Raw genomic sequence first — 15,420 nt, forward strand, 5'->3', positions numbered from 1 at the left:
CGAAAAAATTGGAGTACATGTCAACTCGTAACTCGTGAGAAGATTTATGAATCAAAACGATCAGGATTAATAGCAACTTATTGAAACGAAAACTCTTTTATACGATGTAAAACTGGTTCCTTCAAAAAACGATGGTCTGGTACACCCCCGTGCTATCTGATTAGGTAGAATGTGCTACTAGGTCAAATAATATCAATCCCCCTTTTTGATCTCATCGAGAAGAATACCGACGTGTACCACGAAACCGGCCGAAGATTGCAGTTCTGCGGGCAGTGCACTATCAGAAACTCTCCAGACATGGAATGAAGTTGAAAACGCCTTTAACCAAGACTCGAATACTTCGTCACTTCGAAGTTGTTGCCCAATGACACAGACACACGGCCGTTTTTCTTCATCATTAGCAAAGGCTTCATCAGAGAGTCTTAAACGGCATGCGTCCGCACATGCCTGAACGAAGGGGTCTACCAAAGCATAGTTATAAACACAGTCACAGGCGACAACGGCGTCAAAGCTATGAGCCTCATCAGAACCGGTCAGAGACGGAGTTACCTCATCCGTCTCCCAATCAAGTGTTGTGAAGCGAATGTTGGGTTGCGCTACACCATGCCCATGCCCGTGGCCACTTCGTTTCTTCTTGCTTCGACCACTCGTCGGCGTAGACGTCCCCGAGCTCAAAGCAGAAGATAAATTCTCGTCAAGATTGCGCTGAACAAGACGCTGCACGTAGGACTGATCGGTGAGGACATAGCGTGCTATGCGTGGACCAAGGGCTAGGGCACTCAGGGGGGAAATGCCACAGCCGAGTTCAAGTATGGAGGCGTTTGAATGGATGGTTTTGGCAAGAATGGGATTTGACGGGGAAGAGAGCCACGAGGCGAAGCTGGGGGCTATCTTCCATAATACTGTATCTCAAGTCAGCCTTTCCTCTCGAGGAGTGAGTGTGAGAGGGGAAATCTACCAGCTCCTGTTGTTCCACCTGCGCGTGACGATGACAGAACAGTAGGAGACTGATGAATAGTGTAGTCCCGATCAGCAACAGAAACATCGACGGAAGTAGCACGCGAGTCGACGAAGCCAAGATTCATGGAAGGGATAGGCTGTGAGTACAGCATAAAAGTTTCTACGCATTTTTAGTGAGACCTGCATGAGTGCCAGGATCTTGTGAGCTGACCTTCTTCTGGGTCTTCGACTTCTGGCTCAAGATTCGCCAAGAGGCTATCTACAAATTCCATTGTGAGATATTGCCTGTTCTGATGAAGCTTGGTAAGAGTTTTGCGTTATGTTAAATAGAGCATTTCGTTGAAAAGCGTTGGTCTAACCTGGAGATGCCGAGATAGTGTGAAAGCGCTTAAGGTAGCCGAGTATGGAGAAGTTCAGTATAAGTGGATCCCGCCTTAGATCAAATTATAGAGGTGAGTACTATATATCAGGAACTTGAAAAGGAACCACTAAGACATGTCCCTGAGTCCTATGGCATGATATAGAGCAATGAAGTTATCCAGAAAGGTAAACAGTCGTGACTAACACTTGTTTAGCCGCCATCGATTCGTCAGAGGCGGAATATATCAATATACCGGAAGCTCACAACGTGATCGAGCCCCCACAAGTCCCAGACGCATAATCATAGCATAGGACCGTATAAAACCACAAAAAGAAAGAGCTCGGGGTTGCCATGGCGTCTAAGCAGTCAAGTCTAAAAGCATTCGTTTAGACGCAAACAAAACATTCACAATCAACAAAAATACAGAGCCTGGTATAAAAACAGCAAGGCGATTTATTCCGTAGTCAGAGATCCCTGAAGTCGCGTTCTTGTAAAGCAAGAGGCCGTGCGCTTGGGTCCGTGACAAACAGTGAAAGCAAAAAGGTAAAAGCTCCTCACACTCCTGGCCAGATGGCACCCATGGATCCTTCTTTTCACTTGTAGGTGTTTTTCTTTGATTTGGTTTCCTTCCCTTTGTTCCTGGCTCGTATTCCGTTCATGTCGTTGTTGGTGGGATCTCGTTGCCCCTACACCAAACCGTCGTAAAGAGATAGCGCTGAGACGATAGTCTCGTCCCGTTTGCTACCCTCCTTGAACTCCTCCATATCTAGACTTCCATTCTCGTCCTTGTCCATCATGCGGAAGATCTTCCTCACTCGTTTTTCGGGGGTATCTTCGTCTTCGGGCAATTTAACCATAGAACCGACCTATTGATGTTTAGTAGGGGTTCGTCCTTCCACTCGCATTTCCAGGGTCCTATCGAAACATGACACTACAAAGCTGGGCGCGAAGTCGGTACTCACCATCTTGTAGATAGCTTCGACAATCTTGAGCATCTCATCATAGCTAATCTTGCCATCGCCATCGATATCGTACAGCTGGAATGCCCAATCCAGCTTGTCCTCCATCTTGCCTCGGCTAGTAACACTTAGCGCGCAGATGAATTCTTTAAAATCAATAGTGCCGGACTTGTCGCTATCGAAGACGTTGAATACATAATCGGCGAACGAGCTCGGGTCTCCGAAGGGGAAGAATTGTCTGTATATTTTCTGGAACTCCTCCTTGGTGAGTGTACCCGAGGGGCAGTCCTTGAGGAAGCCTAGCTCTGATGTTAGACACAATTCTAATCTCATGAAGCGGTACAGACTCCTGATATAGATCGAGTGAGAGTCCATGTCAGTATCAGTGTCAGAGACTTACCCTTGTACCATTGCTGAAGCTCCTTCTTATCGAAATGAGTCGACTTCTGCAACTCGACGAGCTGATCTTGGGAAAGCTTTGACTGTCTGCATAGACACAGCGAGGTTAGTATCATTGTGATGTGGTCGATCCTTCAGTATAATGACGTCGGTCCCTAGCTTCCGCGGGGATCCGAGGTTGACAAATGCGCTTGCGACTCGATGTGATTCCTGGCGCCAGATGACGCAAAAGACACCGAGGCATGGGGGCGACAGGACGAATAATACGGTAAAGTGACTGTCGAAGACAGCAGGAATATGTTGGAGATAAACTTACGATTTGCCCATGACGCCTCGGACTTTACGATGTTATCAGCGGGGGGGTATAGAGAGCGCGAATTGCGCGACGGTTGAACAAGGACTTGTCGTCTGGGGCTATCTTTAAACTCGAAGGAAATGAGGTGCTCTCGAACCAAGGCGCCGTAGTGAGGACGAGGATAAGGTCGGTTACTTCTGAGAATTGTTTGTCGGTAAGAAACGTGGTAGATGATGATATCAGTGTCGATGTCGATAGCGGGAGGATTGCGGGTGGAAGTAGGTTACGATGGGGCTGGAGAGAAGCGAGGCGCTTAGTGAGGGGAAGGCTATTTAAGCTCTCAGGGTCGTGCGACAGTAATAGGCGAGGAGAAATGAGTTGCAGTCGTGAAGGGACACAAGAGACGTAGAGGCTCAGGTAGAAGTCGGTTCGAGCGGCGGGAGCAATGAAAGAAGAAAGATGGAGATGGAGATGGAATAACTACCTGCGTCGTAGGTAGGTAAGAAGTGGAGGCCGCTAGATACTGATGCAAGGTGTAAGGCCAAGCAAGCAAGGCAGGGCAAAGAAGGAAGGAAGGAAGATGATGAGGGTCAGGCGGGAGACAGAGAGTCCAGTCCGACGGGGTTACCTAAAGGCGATCCAACATGGCAACAACTCCGCTGGAATAAAATCGCCGCCCAGCACACCCTCCAGGGCATCATAGGGGTCTCAGTGCAGTATTAGGCACTTGTGGCCTCCGTAATTAGGGGACGAGTTAGTGGGGGCGGGGTTTCTGGATAGCAGCCCAGCCCAGAACCCCGCCGTACTCCAGGTGGTCGGGTCCGTGATACTATCCAACCAATTGGTAAGCGAAAGCGCGCTCTGAATGCAGTCTCGACCCATTGGAAATCTGGTTTTTTCTTTCGCTTCTAAGGTAGGTAGGTAGGTATTTAATGACGAATCCGAAACAGCCCGTGAATACGATGATCCGAGATTTCCAGAAACACTCTGCTTTGCCTACCTAGGTACTAATACAATAGACTGAGCGACCACAGTATATCAGAATACTGACGTTGATACTGGTTCTCAAGAGACCTGGGCTTGTTTGTCTACAAGACCAGCTGCCTAGGTACTGTCGCAACGACTTAACTACCAGAAATATCAAAAGAGGCTGTGTCTTTTTCGATTTCTCGAAGCGTGGCGACCAGGTTATCCACGCATGCAACCAACAACCCAGCACAACATTGTGGCTGTGCTATCATACCTAGCCTGTTCTGGGTTATCATTCTGATCCGCGTAGATTCTTTTGCCGCGATCGAGTTCGATTGTTGAGCCTAATAGAGTCCGAGAATATAAGCCTCTGATCGAGTCACTTAGAGACTAATATGCCTCGATGTCTTGGTTCTAGAACAACCTGACCAGTGGTATACTTGGAGTTCTGATAGCGCTCGTGACACTTGGAAAAAGATGGTCTATCTTTAGCTACGGACTAATTAATACCCAAGCATCCACCGATACACACCGATTACAAGCAAACTGTTGTAATTCCATAATACACAATTAGCGCTCATGTGTCACAACTCACAGGGGCAAGAATCTGCGCCAAGTCGGCACCAAACCACTTTATCGTCATTAAGCTTTTGCTGCGCCCACCTCGACTAAATAAACATTCCTTCACCTTGCCTCCAAGGAAAAGCTTAGGATGACATACAGCCCCTGCAAGTAATGCCTCAAGAGGCCTCACATATCAACTATTATCATTGGATCATGTCTGTTCACAAGATCCAATTGTACTCCGTAGAGTGAAAACATATTTCCAGTGCTAAATAAGTGCTCGATTTACACCCAAGAGAAGTCTTGCTTAGAGGTATCGTAACCATAGTTCCACCCATGCATGCTTCTTGTCCCAAATCATGATGCCGCCTGACTCCTTCCTATCCCTCTGCCAGTTTGGAACATATCCAATTCAGAAACTACTTTAATCATCTCGTCCGCTTGCATCTACCAGGACGACTCCCACGTGTACAATCATTAGATAGGTCCTGAGCAACCACCAAACTAGGCCGCGCTCTTCTGCTCTTCAGCCAACAACAACCTTCATGCTCAAGCTCTCGAGAAAACCACCAAGATCCTCCTTCTTCACCTCTACAACGCAATGCTCAAAACTGTCGATTCGGACCCGCGTGTTAGTTTCTGCCACTACCTCTTGAAACGCGATGCCAAACTTGTTGAGGCCGTAGCCTTTCTCATGCTCGACATCTTCGTCATCTGACGCGTCAGAGTCTGAGCTATCCGAGTCCTCTGATTCCGTTTCCAGTTCGTCGTCATCGTCACCCGCGTCTCGTCGGGCTGCACGCTTATCCTCTCGTATTTTCTGCTTCGCTAGACGTGACTCTTCTTTCTTCTTGAGCTTTTCTTCCCTCTCGGCTTTCCGTTTCTTGGCGGCTTCTCTGTCAAGCAGTGTGGTATCGGGACCGCCGCCGCCGCCAGTGCCTACGACGACATATACGCCTCTTTTCTCGTTCAGACTTGCGACGACAAGGGGTGTGCCGCGACCACCATGTGATAGCTTGCCATGCGTTTCCCTCTCTTGTTCAGCAAGGGCTTCGCCTATCCAGAGTGATAACTTGGTCAACGCTGCAGGATGGGTGAACAATGAAACATCAGGGCCCTCCTTGACCACACACATGCGAAATGCACGAAGATGCTTGATTTGCTTTTTGTTGATAAGAGATGTTCCCGTCCGATAGATGGCGCGGTGGAGGAACTGAGCAGTAGGAAGACCGGCCTTCAGCGCGTCGATACTATTGTCCAAATCAGCGAGGAGAATAGGTCTTCAACGGATTGAACTTACTTTTCAAGCGCGTCATATGCCTCCCAGAACCGCTCAATCCATTCTTCGCCCTGGGCTGCAAACTCGACCTCCTCTTCTGCGTCTCGACCAGCTTGACTTGCTATTACGGCGGGATCTGGATTCTGAACATGCTTTCCAACTTCTAGTAGCGCACCGATAACAACTCCCACATCCTGGGCACTCAGCGTTGCTCGCCATCCCCAACTTCGGACAAACCCCCACCCGTCCTTCGCGCCAGCACGGTCTTTACCATCCGTATCAACGGACGGTACCATCTCGTCAAGGTTGTAAAGTGAGCCGTATTTTAGGAGCTTTGCCCTTAACTCACGTTTCAGCATCATGTCCATGTGAGTATAGCTCTGCTTGCACTGTGCCAGGCTGACACCCATCTTTGCAAGTAACTTGTGAAGTCGCTTGATTCCTGCTTCGCTCCAAGTCTTGAGGCGAGAAAAGAGATATGGCGAGTGTAGCATACTGTCGTAGAGGCTCCAGTGCCTGATCAACAAAAATCTGGGCTCAGGGGACAGCCGAATTCCGGTGTCTTCAGGGTTCCGCGCTGTAGTAGGAATCACGCCTGTATTTTCTGCAGCAACACGCCCATTCGCAAGTTCGGGGGGGTTCAGCCGCCTGACCTCATCACGGAACTCTTGACGTATTCTAGCACCTCGAGCGCCCAACCAACCTGTTGGGCGGCTCTTATCGCTCTGTCTGACAGGCGCCGCAATACCCGCCGATGAACGGCCATAGAGTTCCATAGATGTGACTCCAACTATAGATAGCCATAGAAGGTCATTATCTGCTCTACCAAGATCAGAGGCAAGCGAATACATCATCGATGATAACGGTTCCGAGAAAGAAGATCCAACTTTGTAATATTGGTGGAGAATGGCCTCGTGCTTTTGTCTTAACCGTAGGAGCTGTCTCCTTTGTGCGCGGAGTGACGGCCCTGCGGGTAGCTGCGCTCCGGAGGGTGGCTCGATAGCATCGCTTGACAGACCAAGATCGGGCTGTCGCATTGATATGAGCCCTCTTTGCTGTGGGCGCCGAGGTGATTCAGCGATAGAGCTAGACTGCAAGGGAATGTCAGTAAGCCCAATTGCAATTAGTTCAAGTCGACGTACAGAGTTACTCCTTCGCCGTTGGTGGGGCCTATCATCGTCGCTTTCGTCCTCTGCATCTGACCAGCTTTTTCGCTTCTGACCTGCACGAACAGGCTCTTGGGTGACATCGTTTGGATTTTCGTCGTCGTCCTCATCGTCGGTGTCTCCCAAGTCCTCACCGTCGTCGTCGATTTCGGGCATCTCCATCAATTCGAGATACGCATTGCGCTCAGTTTGCATATCGTCGACAATATCACCGTCATCAAAGACAATAATGCCACCCTTACCAGGTTTAAATGCTGACTCAATCATACCACCATTGACACCAGTAGGGCACCTCGACTGATAAGACGATGAGACCTCCGTTTCGGGGTCGAGGGGGAACCCGCCAAAGACGTTTCCCAGGTTCCATGGCCGATGAGCGTCCATAACCCAGACCTCGACACCACTGTATGGCTGGTCGTCACCTTCAGGCTCAAGGCCAAGGAGTGGCCCCAGATCAACCATACCCCCAACACCAAGGCATACGACGACACCACCACCACCTCCCTGAGACTCCATCATGGGCACGACCAATTCGCGGCCAGCCTTCTCAAGATCTGTATAACCAGCAACAGGCTGTATTTTGTGGGGAATATAGTCATGTTTCAGTAGCCGGGTTAGGATTCTGCAAGCACAGAGAGCATCGGGTTCGAGAGCGACGAGAATAAGTACTGGTGGGGAGAGCGGGTGTCTTGTTTGTTGGAGGTGGACATAGAGTTTAGAGATCAACTGCCGCGGGAGATACATGTCGACGATAGTAAGGAAGCGGTTCGTTCGCCAAGTCTATATGCCACAAGTTTCATGAGGGTGAGTGAGAGTTGTATAACGGCAAGCGGCGTTGTATGGTCAAGGGGGGGGATCGGGACGCGACGATCGCGTAAAGTAGACGAGGAAGAGTCGAGAAGGGAAATAAACAATGATACAGTGAGAACCTTTAAAATAAAATAAATAGGTTACAATTATCGGAATGAGAAATGAAGATGCTCGAAGCGTAGAAGTACAGACGGCGTTATCGTTCGTTACCTATGCCTGCTGGTTGTGCTACAGTGGCTCTTGGTCTTGGTTGCTCAGACGTTGAAAATCAATTTGGTCCGACGTGTTTTTGGCGACGCGACTTGGCTGGGCTTGGCCTGGCTTGGGCGGTTGAATGACGCGCTTTCCCTGTCCCCAAGCGTGTAAATTGGCCCAGCGTACTCCGTAGCGGAATGGAAGTGGCTTGCCCCTCCTTCCATTTATAGAAGACAAGATCCTCCCATGCCTAGGTCCTCTAGACTTGCATATACCTAGAATTGGATAGTAGGTACATAGGTAAGTAAGTACTTAGGTAGAGGATGGATAAGTAATCGAAATGGAAAAGAATTCGACCTTCTCTTTGAGCTGAGCTCGCACTGCTCAGTCAGTTCCCGTATCACCAACCTTCGCTTGCTTGGGCATGAATACAATTGTATATGCATGAAAAGCCAAAGTATTCTGGCCGTGCCTGGTTTATGTTATCCGTGCCTTCATCCCTGTGTGAGAGATACTAAGGTATAGTCGTCGCCTACAAGGGTACCTAAGGTATTGATATCACTTCACTATCTCCCCAGTTACTCATCTTCGATTACGCTTCCAATTTTTGAGATCTCTCAATATATTTAAACTTGTGCGAAACAGAAAGATCGTCAGGCGCCCCCTGGTCAAGCCAGTTCGGATATCATGATGGCTTATCCGAAGCTCCTAGCCCTTCAGACGGCACAGCACTCAACTCTTCCCTACCTACTACCTTACCTGGTACTTACCTATAATTCGAAACCGAGGCTCTATGACTTGTGGTTCGTACTGCCTTTTTGACCTAAGGCTGTGGGGACATCCAGCGCCATATTTGTTATTATCTCGACAGAGATTTTTGGATGTTCCTTGGCTCTCTATTCCGTGTAACCTACCTACTACCTAGACTAGGTATCCATGGATGCATGCATCACTTGTACTGAAATATCTTACTACACCTATCTCGAGCACCTAATCCTTGACCATGGTTTCAGCGGAAGTGGACATTCCCTTTTCCGCGTTACTTAACAGAAATAGTTCAATGGTTTGGTCAAGTACGGCAGTTCTGCATTACTACACAAGGATGCAATGCATTCACGGAGCATTCCCTTGCCGTGACGGAGAGGAACGGACGGCCCCAACATCCTCCGCTCCGAAGTGACAGTGGGCAGGACACAAATGGAGGCTGGCCCCCACTGTGGGTTTGGATGGGATGGCATTGCAGTGATTGCACCAAGTTACCTACCTTATGCAGAATGCGTACATACATGCGTACGGTACTGTTATTGCCGTTACTCTACTACCTAGGCACGGTATCTTCCTTACCTTTGGTAGAGCATAACACCACCACCTTCGGGCCAGAATCGGTGACGGAAAGGTCTCGCCTTCTATTCGCCTCACTTTTCTGCTCCAACTGCGTGAATTAATGGCTCTCAGAAACGGAATGGTCGAGAGAGTGGCATGATCTATTGTTGTATTAGACCGGCCACATTCCCACCCAAGCTTCTTCAGCTTCAAAGCCAACAAGGTATAACTCATATATCCGTCAAATTGGAACATAGTGCAACTAAAGTTGACGGACGAGACGAGACGAGACGAGACGAGACGAGACGCGATCAATACGACTTGAATTTCATTTTCACACGAAAACCTTCTATCCTTAGCCACAGCACTGTCTTTTGTCGGCGTTCCTCTATCACAATCAAGAACGGTTGCCATTTTGTACCTGCTGTCTCAGCTTTATTAGCTGCCTTGTTAGTACATTGGACTCATCCGCTTGCTCGCTCGCTCGTTCGACCACGTCACAACTGGGTCGCATTACGGCCGCCGATCAGTGTGAACTCTTCTCGAAAGAGTTTCGGGTTGTCCCGACGGCTCGGGGCCATACCGCTTAACCCAAGAGCCTATCCCGCACCGACCGTCTGTCTTGTCTGCTACCAACGTACCGGTTGTCTGGGATTCTGGATCTCCCTGCGCCGCCGACCCTCCATTCCGTTCTTCTGGAAAACCTCCTTCGCCGTTCTCTCATCGTATTGGCTAGCTGGGACCATTCACTCGGTTAGTCCCCTCCACACAGTCCGGGTTGCTGGGTCTTGTCACTCTTGTCACTCGCTCTGTGCAACTTTTCGTTCAACGAGGCCCTATCATACAGGCTGGTTTGGTCGATACCTGGTATTGACGTGCGTGCTTGCTTCTCTCGACTGTCCCTGTCACATATCATTCCCCCAGTGTTAGCATCCCCTGCCTATGAACAGGCTAACCCTGCGACATACGTACCCTACCATCGGGACAACCTAGGTCTGGGTATCTGTCACCGGCATATGTATGTATGCTTGACCCACCAAGGCCTGTCCTATCATTCTGCCCTTCTTTTAGCTTGCTGCTACAGTACCTACCTGCTGCTTTTCTGCCGAGTGCTCATGTATTCACATCAAATACTATTTCCTTCCCACTTAACTTGTCTCTTCTCGAGCACGATCCTTCAAGGGGGACTTGAAGCAGAGGTTCCATAGCGATGGACCACAGAGACCCAGAAGAAGACCCAACGTCAGACTATGGGGATTCAATAGCAACCTCCGAATTTACTTCAGTTAATACCAGGGAGCTTTACTCCTACGAACATGGAAGGTGTGTTGTTGATTCTTGTTGCACCCCGTCGATGAATACTAATCTGTTAGGCGATATCAAGGCTTTCTCTGTGGTCGTTATGGCCTACCAAACGACGATGCTGAGCAGGTCCGCGAGGGCCTGAAACATAAGCTGTACCTAGATTATCTCCTCGACGGAAAGCTATTTCTAGCCCCCATCGGGGACAACCCGCAAAAGATTGTAGACCTTGGTACAGGTGTTGGCATGTGGGCACAAGATGGTCAGTTTTTCCGTCTAAATTGCAATACTCTCAGACTGACAATGAGTCTACCTTAGTCGCAGAAAACTTTCCCAGCGCACGGGTTATAGGATGTGATCTTTCACCCATCCAACCGCATTGGACGCCGCCCAACGTTGAGTTTCGAGTAGAAGATCTCGAGGATGAAAATCGTCCATGGACAAGGATATATGAAGATGCAGATTTAATTCATGTCAGAGCCTTGTTACAGACTCTGCGAAAACCGAGACAGCTATTGGAAAGGGCTTTTGAGTAAGTTGTGTCGGAATCAACTTGTCGTATCCCCAGCTCATTCAATGCTGCTAGAAAACTGAAACCTGGTGCTTGGATTGAAATCCACGAAATTGTTCCCTTCGTCTTCTCCGTTGACGGTACTGCCGGAGATGATCATCCTATGAACCAGTTCTACCGCCTTGTTGAGGGCCCTTTCACCACGATATATGGTTGGAATCTACGCTTTCCATTCCAGATTGTTGAAGCGCTGCGTGACGTTGGATTCATCAATGTCAATGAACGCCATTCATACACCCCTGTTGGCCGGTGGCACCAGGAAGCAAAAATGAGAGAAATGGGAATTTTCACCCAAAACATCCTCGAGGAATGGGTCACGGCAATGCTTGGCCGTCCGGATATCATGGGAGTCACTGAAGAAGAGGCATATGAGCTTGGGCACAGCGTATTCGAAACCTTCAACAACACTCGCATTCACGCACAACTCGACTGGATTGATTGCTGGGCGCAGAAGCCGCTTCAATAGGGCACTGAAGAATCTTTAGCAAAATGGCCACCCTGCAAAGTTTCTCCCATACGAACGGACATCCGACACAGACTGACTCAAAACTACCAGCTTGCACAATGCTTTTGTCCCCACTTGGAATGCGTGACACCTCAGTACTCTGACTGCTAACCTATCTGGCCTTGGTGACTGGGATGACATGGATGTAAGGTCACCTCGCATGCTGCTCGAGAGTTGTAGAAATGCAACACAAAGCAAGCAATGCCCCGCCATATAAGCTAAATTTTCTGCCGTGGCTTATGCTGGTTGTCTGATTGGGAAACGGCTGCATGACAAACTGAAACGCTACATAATATTCTCAGCTCTGCCCCATACACAGTTTAGCACAGCTATCGGCTTGGCTTTGCGGTGAAGATGGGATAGGCAATGCCTCCACTGTTCTGCAGTGAGTGATATTTGAGGCTGATCTTGGCATATTATCTATACTAGTGAGCAAAACATTGGCGGGCTTCTATGAGTAAACGCCACCTTTTGAATAAGTTGGGTGCGCTTCCGATCTGTGGTCCTCAGCTATGCCCAGTAAGTTGTTTAGCTTAGAAATCTTGACTAGAACACTGCATTATCCAAGGGTCGGAGATAGGTTGATGTGAGGCCGTCTTGAGTCCGGCACAAATGGCAGCATGAATAAACAGTTCTTGTGATTATGGTGCTCTGGGGTCATTCGCGTATTCTAGTTCGAGCTAGGATTGTGAGCTGTATGTGAGGCAGTTGCCAAGGAAAAGAAACACAGGGGAAATAGAATGTTAGATACCGGTATACTGTATCATACTCAAATACTATTATGTAAACAACATCCAAGATAAAGCATTCCACTTGGAAGGACCAAAGCGAATAAACAGAGGAACAATGGCGCTCGTATATCGTATCACATCACTGCTCATAGTGCTCTAATTCCCACCATACATACGACCACCTGGAGGATTACCAGTCGGAGGGTGCCCCATACCTCCCATCCCTGGTGGCATACCAGGCATACCAGGCATCCCCCCTCCAAAGCCACCACTGAAGCTGCCAAATCCGCCCATGGGAGTAAAGCTTGAAGTGTCGTTGTAACCAGACATCATATAAGTCCAGTCCATCTCACCAGGCTCGTCGCTGGATGCAACGGAGCCCGAGTTTGCACGTTGGCCATGGTTTACAGTTCCAGGCGTCATGTGGCCAACAGAAGGAGCAAACCCAGTGGAAGAGGGCGTCGTGACCTGAGAATGTGGTACGCCGACTGGAGGCTGGGGGGGATTTGGAACAGGTCGATTGGCCTGCTTTGCTCGCCGGCGAGCTGCTACACGCTCACGCAAAGGTCCTAAGAAAGCTGGTCTGTGGGCTTGTCTGCCAGCAGCTACCAAGGCAGCTTCATGCGCATCCCAGGCTTTAATAAAATGGCCACCAAAAGCCATATGCATAGGATTGTGGTAGTTATTGAGAAGGCCACGGAGGTCATGATTCTTTTCGATAGCATCCCATGCTCGCTCTACCATTGGGCCAGAGACGCGGTGGCGCAACTCCTGGACAAGAAACATGTAAGCGGGAAAGGGGAAGTGGTGCATAGAATACCATTTGAAGGGCCGGAGGGACTCGGACGACTGGACCACGTTGTCGTATTCGATCATTTGCGTGGCTTGCAAGAAGAGGCTGTCGCGTTCAACGTCTTTAAGGGGCAGATTGTCGTCATTGCTATGCATTCGAACAAGGAAGCTAATAATTCGCATCTTGCACATAGCTTGACGAGTCATGGTAAGGGTAAAGAAATGCAGGGGGATCTTAGGGTCGCATTGGCTCAGGTAAGTGCCTTCTATGTGTGCACAGAAACCGTCGAGCGTATAGGCAGGGCCGTCTTGACCAGCAAGGCGGATGGTAGCTTGGTTCTTGGAAGCAGGTGTCCCAGCAGGACTCTTATCTGTGTTGTTCATTTTGTAGCTGTCGCGATTACTATCGCTCGAAACCGCCATAGCGAGCTCGACTCTCGTAAGAGAAAAGAGCATCTCGGTTGGTCCAGAGTGTGGTGTGGGTAACTCTTTACCGTCAACATGTAGATCCGAGTCGTTGACGTTCATCGGAATCTTGCAGTCACCCCCAGTCGAGAGGGCAGTGACTGTTGATCCGGCCATCTCTCCTAGCCGTCGATCGTATCCCACAAGGGTCCACCACAGTCGGCGACGCTGCTCAACCTCAAATGGCGGCAGCCCAAACTGGGCTGGATCGCGGTGAAGTCCCATCCGCTGGGCAATGCGGACAGCTAAACCAATGAGGCAGAATACTTGACGAGGGTCAACAAACCATCGAACAGCAAACTAAGGAAAGGTTAAGCGACAGCATTCACAAAAGAATTCTCAGGTCAAACTTACGAGGTAAAGAATATACGCCTGCAAGAGAATAGGATCGTTGACCCTCATAAACCCGGCTTTCGTCAGTGCATGCTGCGTACCAGTATGGTATCTTGCCAGGAGCTCCTTTTTGGTCTCGTTGAACCTTTTGTAAACATCTGCATCCTCAAGCGATGTGATCGCCATGAGGTACATGGAGAACATGAGAGCCTCTATGTTCTTTGGTGCATTTTCAAGATCAGAGCTCGCCTCTATGATCTGTGCTTGAACTGTAGGGACATGTGTTATTTTGAGCAGGGGATTAATGTTGTCGATGTATATTTGCCAGAGCTGGAAGATGTGTATTGTGGAAGGATGAAGATTCGCGATAGGGACTGGGGCAGCTCCAACGATGAAAGGAAATCCATCTGTGTCAAACATTCGATCAAAAGCACGATGGATACTTGAGCCTACTTCAGGTTCATCATCAGAGGAATCTTGCAGCATGTGTTCACTGGCTCGAAACTACGTTGAATATTAGACGGTTGCAGTGAGTGAGAGGGTAACTCAGCCTACCTCCTTGTGATAAGAAAACCACGCCCCGCCGCCAGTCCTATAATCATGTGAGCATAAGTACTTCGAGGGGCGTCGACATGCATTGTCTGTAGGATGCATACCGTTGTTCTGAATTGGACGGTGCAGGAGATGAACTAGCTTCAGGGGTTGTCTTAAGGCCTTCAAAATCGTTCTCAAGTTCCTCGACATCTTCACCGGGGGGCCCATCAGGTCTTAATTCATGCCCGATGGCCTCAACTTTGACACCATGCTCCGCGAGAAGGGTTTCGTACTTTTTAAGCCGATCGATCAGGTCCTTCTCCTGGAGACGCTTCTTCCGGCGTCGAGGAGGCTGGGGTGGAATAACACGACATTCAACCTTGGCCTTAACACAGTTGGCACACGGCTTGTTCTTGTCACAGCGGACCTTACGCTGTTGACAAAGCACACAGCTGGTCCCTCGAGTTAATTTGATGGCTGAAGGATCCTGAGGTTGCTGTACTTGAGACTGCTGTTGCTGCTGCGGGGCCGATCCGGGGACACCGGGAATACCATTTGGGTAGGGCATGGCCAGTCAGTAACGGTGTGAGGACCGAACCGCCGGATGGTCTGACCCGGACGGAGTGGGTAACCTATCCCGGATCTGCACGGGACCGGGCAAGGGGTACAGGCGACGGCAAAGGAGGTTTCGGGCAAGGGCGAGTGCGAGCTGAGACGATAAGACACAGCAACAGCCACGCGTTATTGGGTGTTGACGTGGCGGCGAATGAAGAGCGGGGGTATGCCCTGGAAAGAGGCGTTTTTGTTCAGATTTGAGAGACTCTCATGAGTTCCCTGAGCTGCAAGTCTCTTTCAGCTGCAGGTACTGACTGACTGGACTGTCAAAATTCTCAGCCCTACAGCAAGA

General features: G+C 49.4%; 5 protein-coding genes across 5 annotated transcripts; 1 reads left to right on the forward strand and 4 right to left on the reverse strand.

Moving 5' to 3' along the window:
* Window positions 1-192: 192 nt before the first annotated feature.
* On the reverse strand, window positions 193-1,232 carry FPRO_03055 (uncharacterized protein; the record flags this gene model as incomplete). Its single annotated transcript, XM_031226775.1, has 3 exons — window positions 193-902; window positions 959-1,120; window positions 1,172-1,232. The coding sequence occupies 3 exons, from the start codon at window positions 1,230-1,232 to the stop codon at window positions 193-195; spliced, it is 933 nt and encodes a 310-aa protein (XP_031077278.1).
* Window positions 1,233-2,007: 775 nt separating this feature from the next.
* Window positions 2,008-3,006, reverse strand: FPRO_03054 (putative regulator of phosphatidylinositol-4-OH kinase protein; the record flags this gene model as incomplete). The annotated part of the gene is made up of 4 exons (XM_031226776.1): window positions 2,008-2,187; window positions 2,284-2,579; window positions 2,681-2,766; window positions 2,996-3,006. The coding sequence occupies 4 exons, from the start codon at window positions 3,004-3,006 to the stop codon at window positions 2,008-2,010; spliced, it is 573 nt and encodes a 190-aa protein (XP_031077279.1).
* Window positions 3,007-5,033: 2,027 nt separating this feature from the next.
* FPRO_03053 (uncharacterized protein) lies at window positions 5,034-7,696 on the reverse strand (the record flags this gene model as incomplete). Its single annotated transcript, XM_031226777.1, has 3 exons — window positions 5,034-5,757; window positions 5,808-6,877; window positions 6,929-7,696. The coding sequence occupies 3 exons, from the start codon at window positions 7,694-7,696 to the stop codon at window positions 5,034-5,036; spliced, it is 2,562 nt and encodes an 853-aa protein (XP_031077280.1).
* A 2,794-nt stretch (window positions 7,697-10,490) lies between these two features.
* On the forward strand, window positions 10,491-11,619 carry FPRO_03052 (uncharacterized protein; the record flags this gene model as incomplete). Its single annotated transcript, XM_031226778.1, has 4 exons — window positions 10,491-10,603; window positions 10,654-10,844; window positions 10,901-11,114; window positions 11,169-11,619. The coding sequence occupies 4 exons, from the start codon at window positions 10,491-10,493 to the stop codon at window positions 11,617-11,619; spliced, it is 969 nt and encodes a 322-aa protein (XP_031077281.1).
* A 926-nt stretch (window positions 11,620-12,545) lies between these two features.
* On the reverse strand, window positions 12,546-15,081 carry FPRO_03051 (uncharacterized protein; the record flags this gene model as incomplete). The annotated part of the gene is made up of 4 exons (XM_031226779.1): window positions 12,546-13,946; window positions 14,001-14,483; window positions 14,535-14,571; window positions 14,636-15,081. The coding sequence occupies 4 exons, from the start codon at window positions 15,079-15,081 to the stop codon at window positions 12,546-12,548; spliced, it is 2,367 nt and encodes a 788-aa protein (XP_031077282.1).
* Window positions 15,082-15,420: the final 339 nt, after the last annotated feature.

The sequence above is a fragment of the Fusarium proliferatum genome (genome assembly GCF_900067095.1).
Source record: "Fusarium proliferatum ET1 genome assembly, contig: FPRO_scaffold002, whole genome shotgun sequence".
Classification (NCBI taxonomy): Eukaryota; Fungi; Ascomycota; class Sordariomycetes; order Hypocreales; family Nectriaceae; genus Fusarium; species Fusarium proliferatum.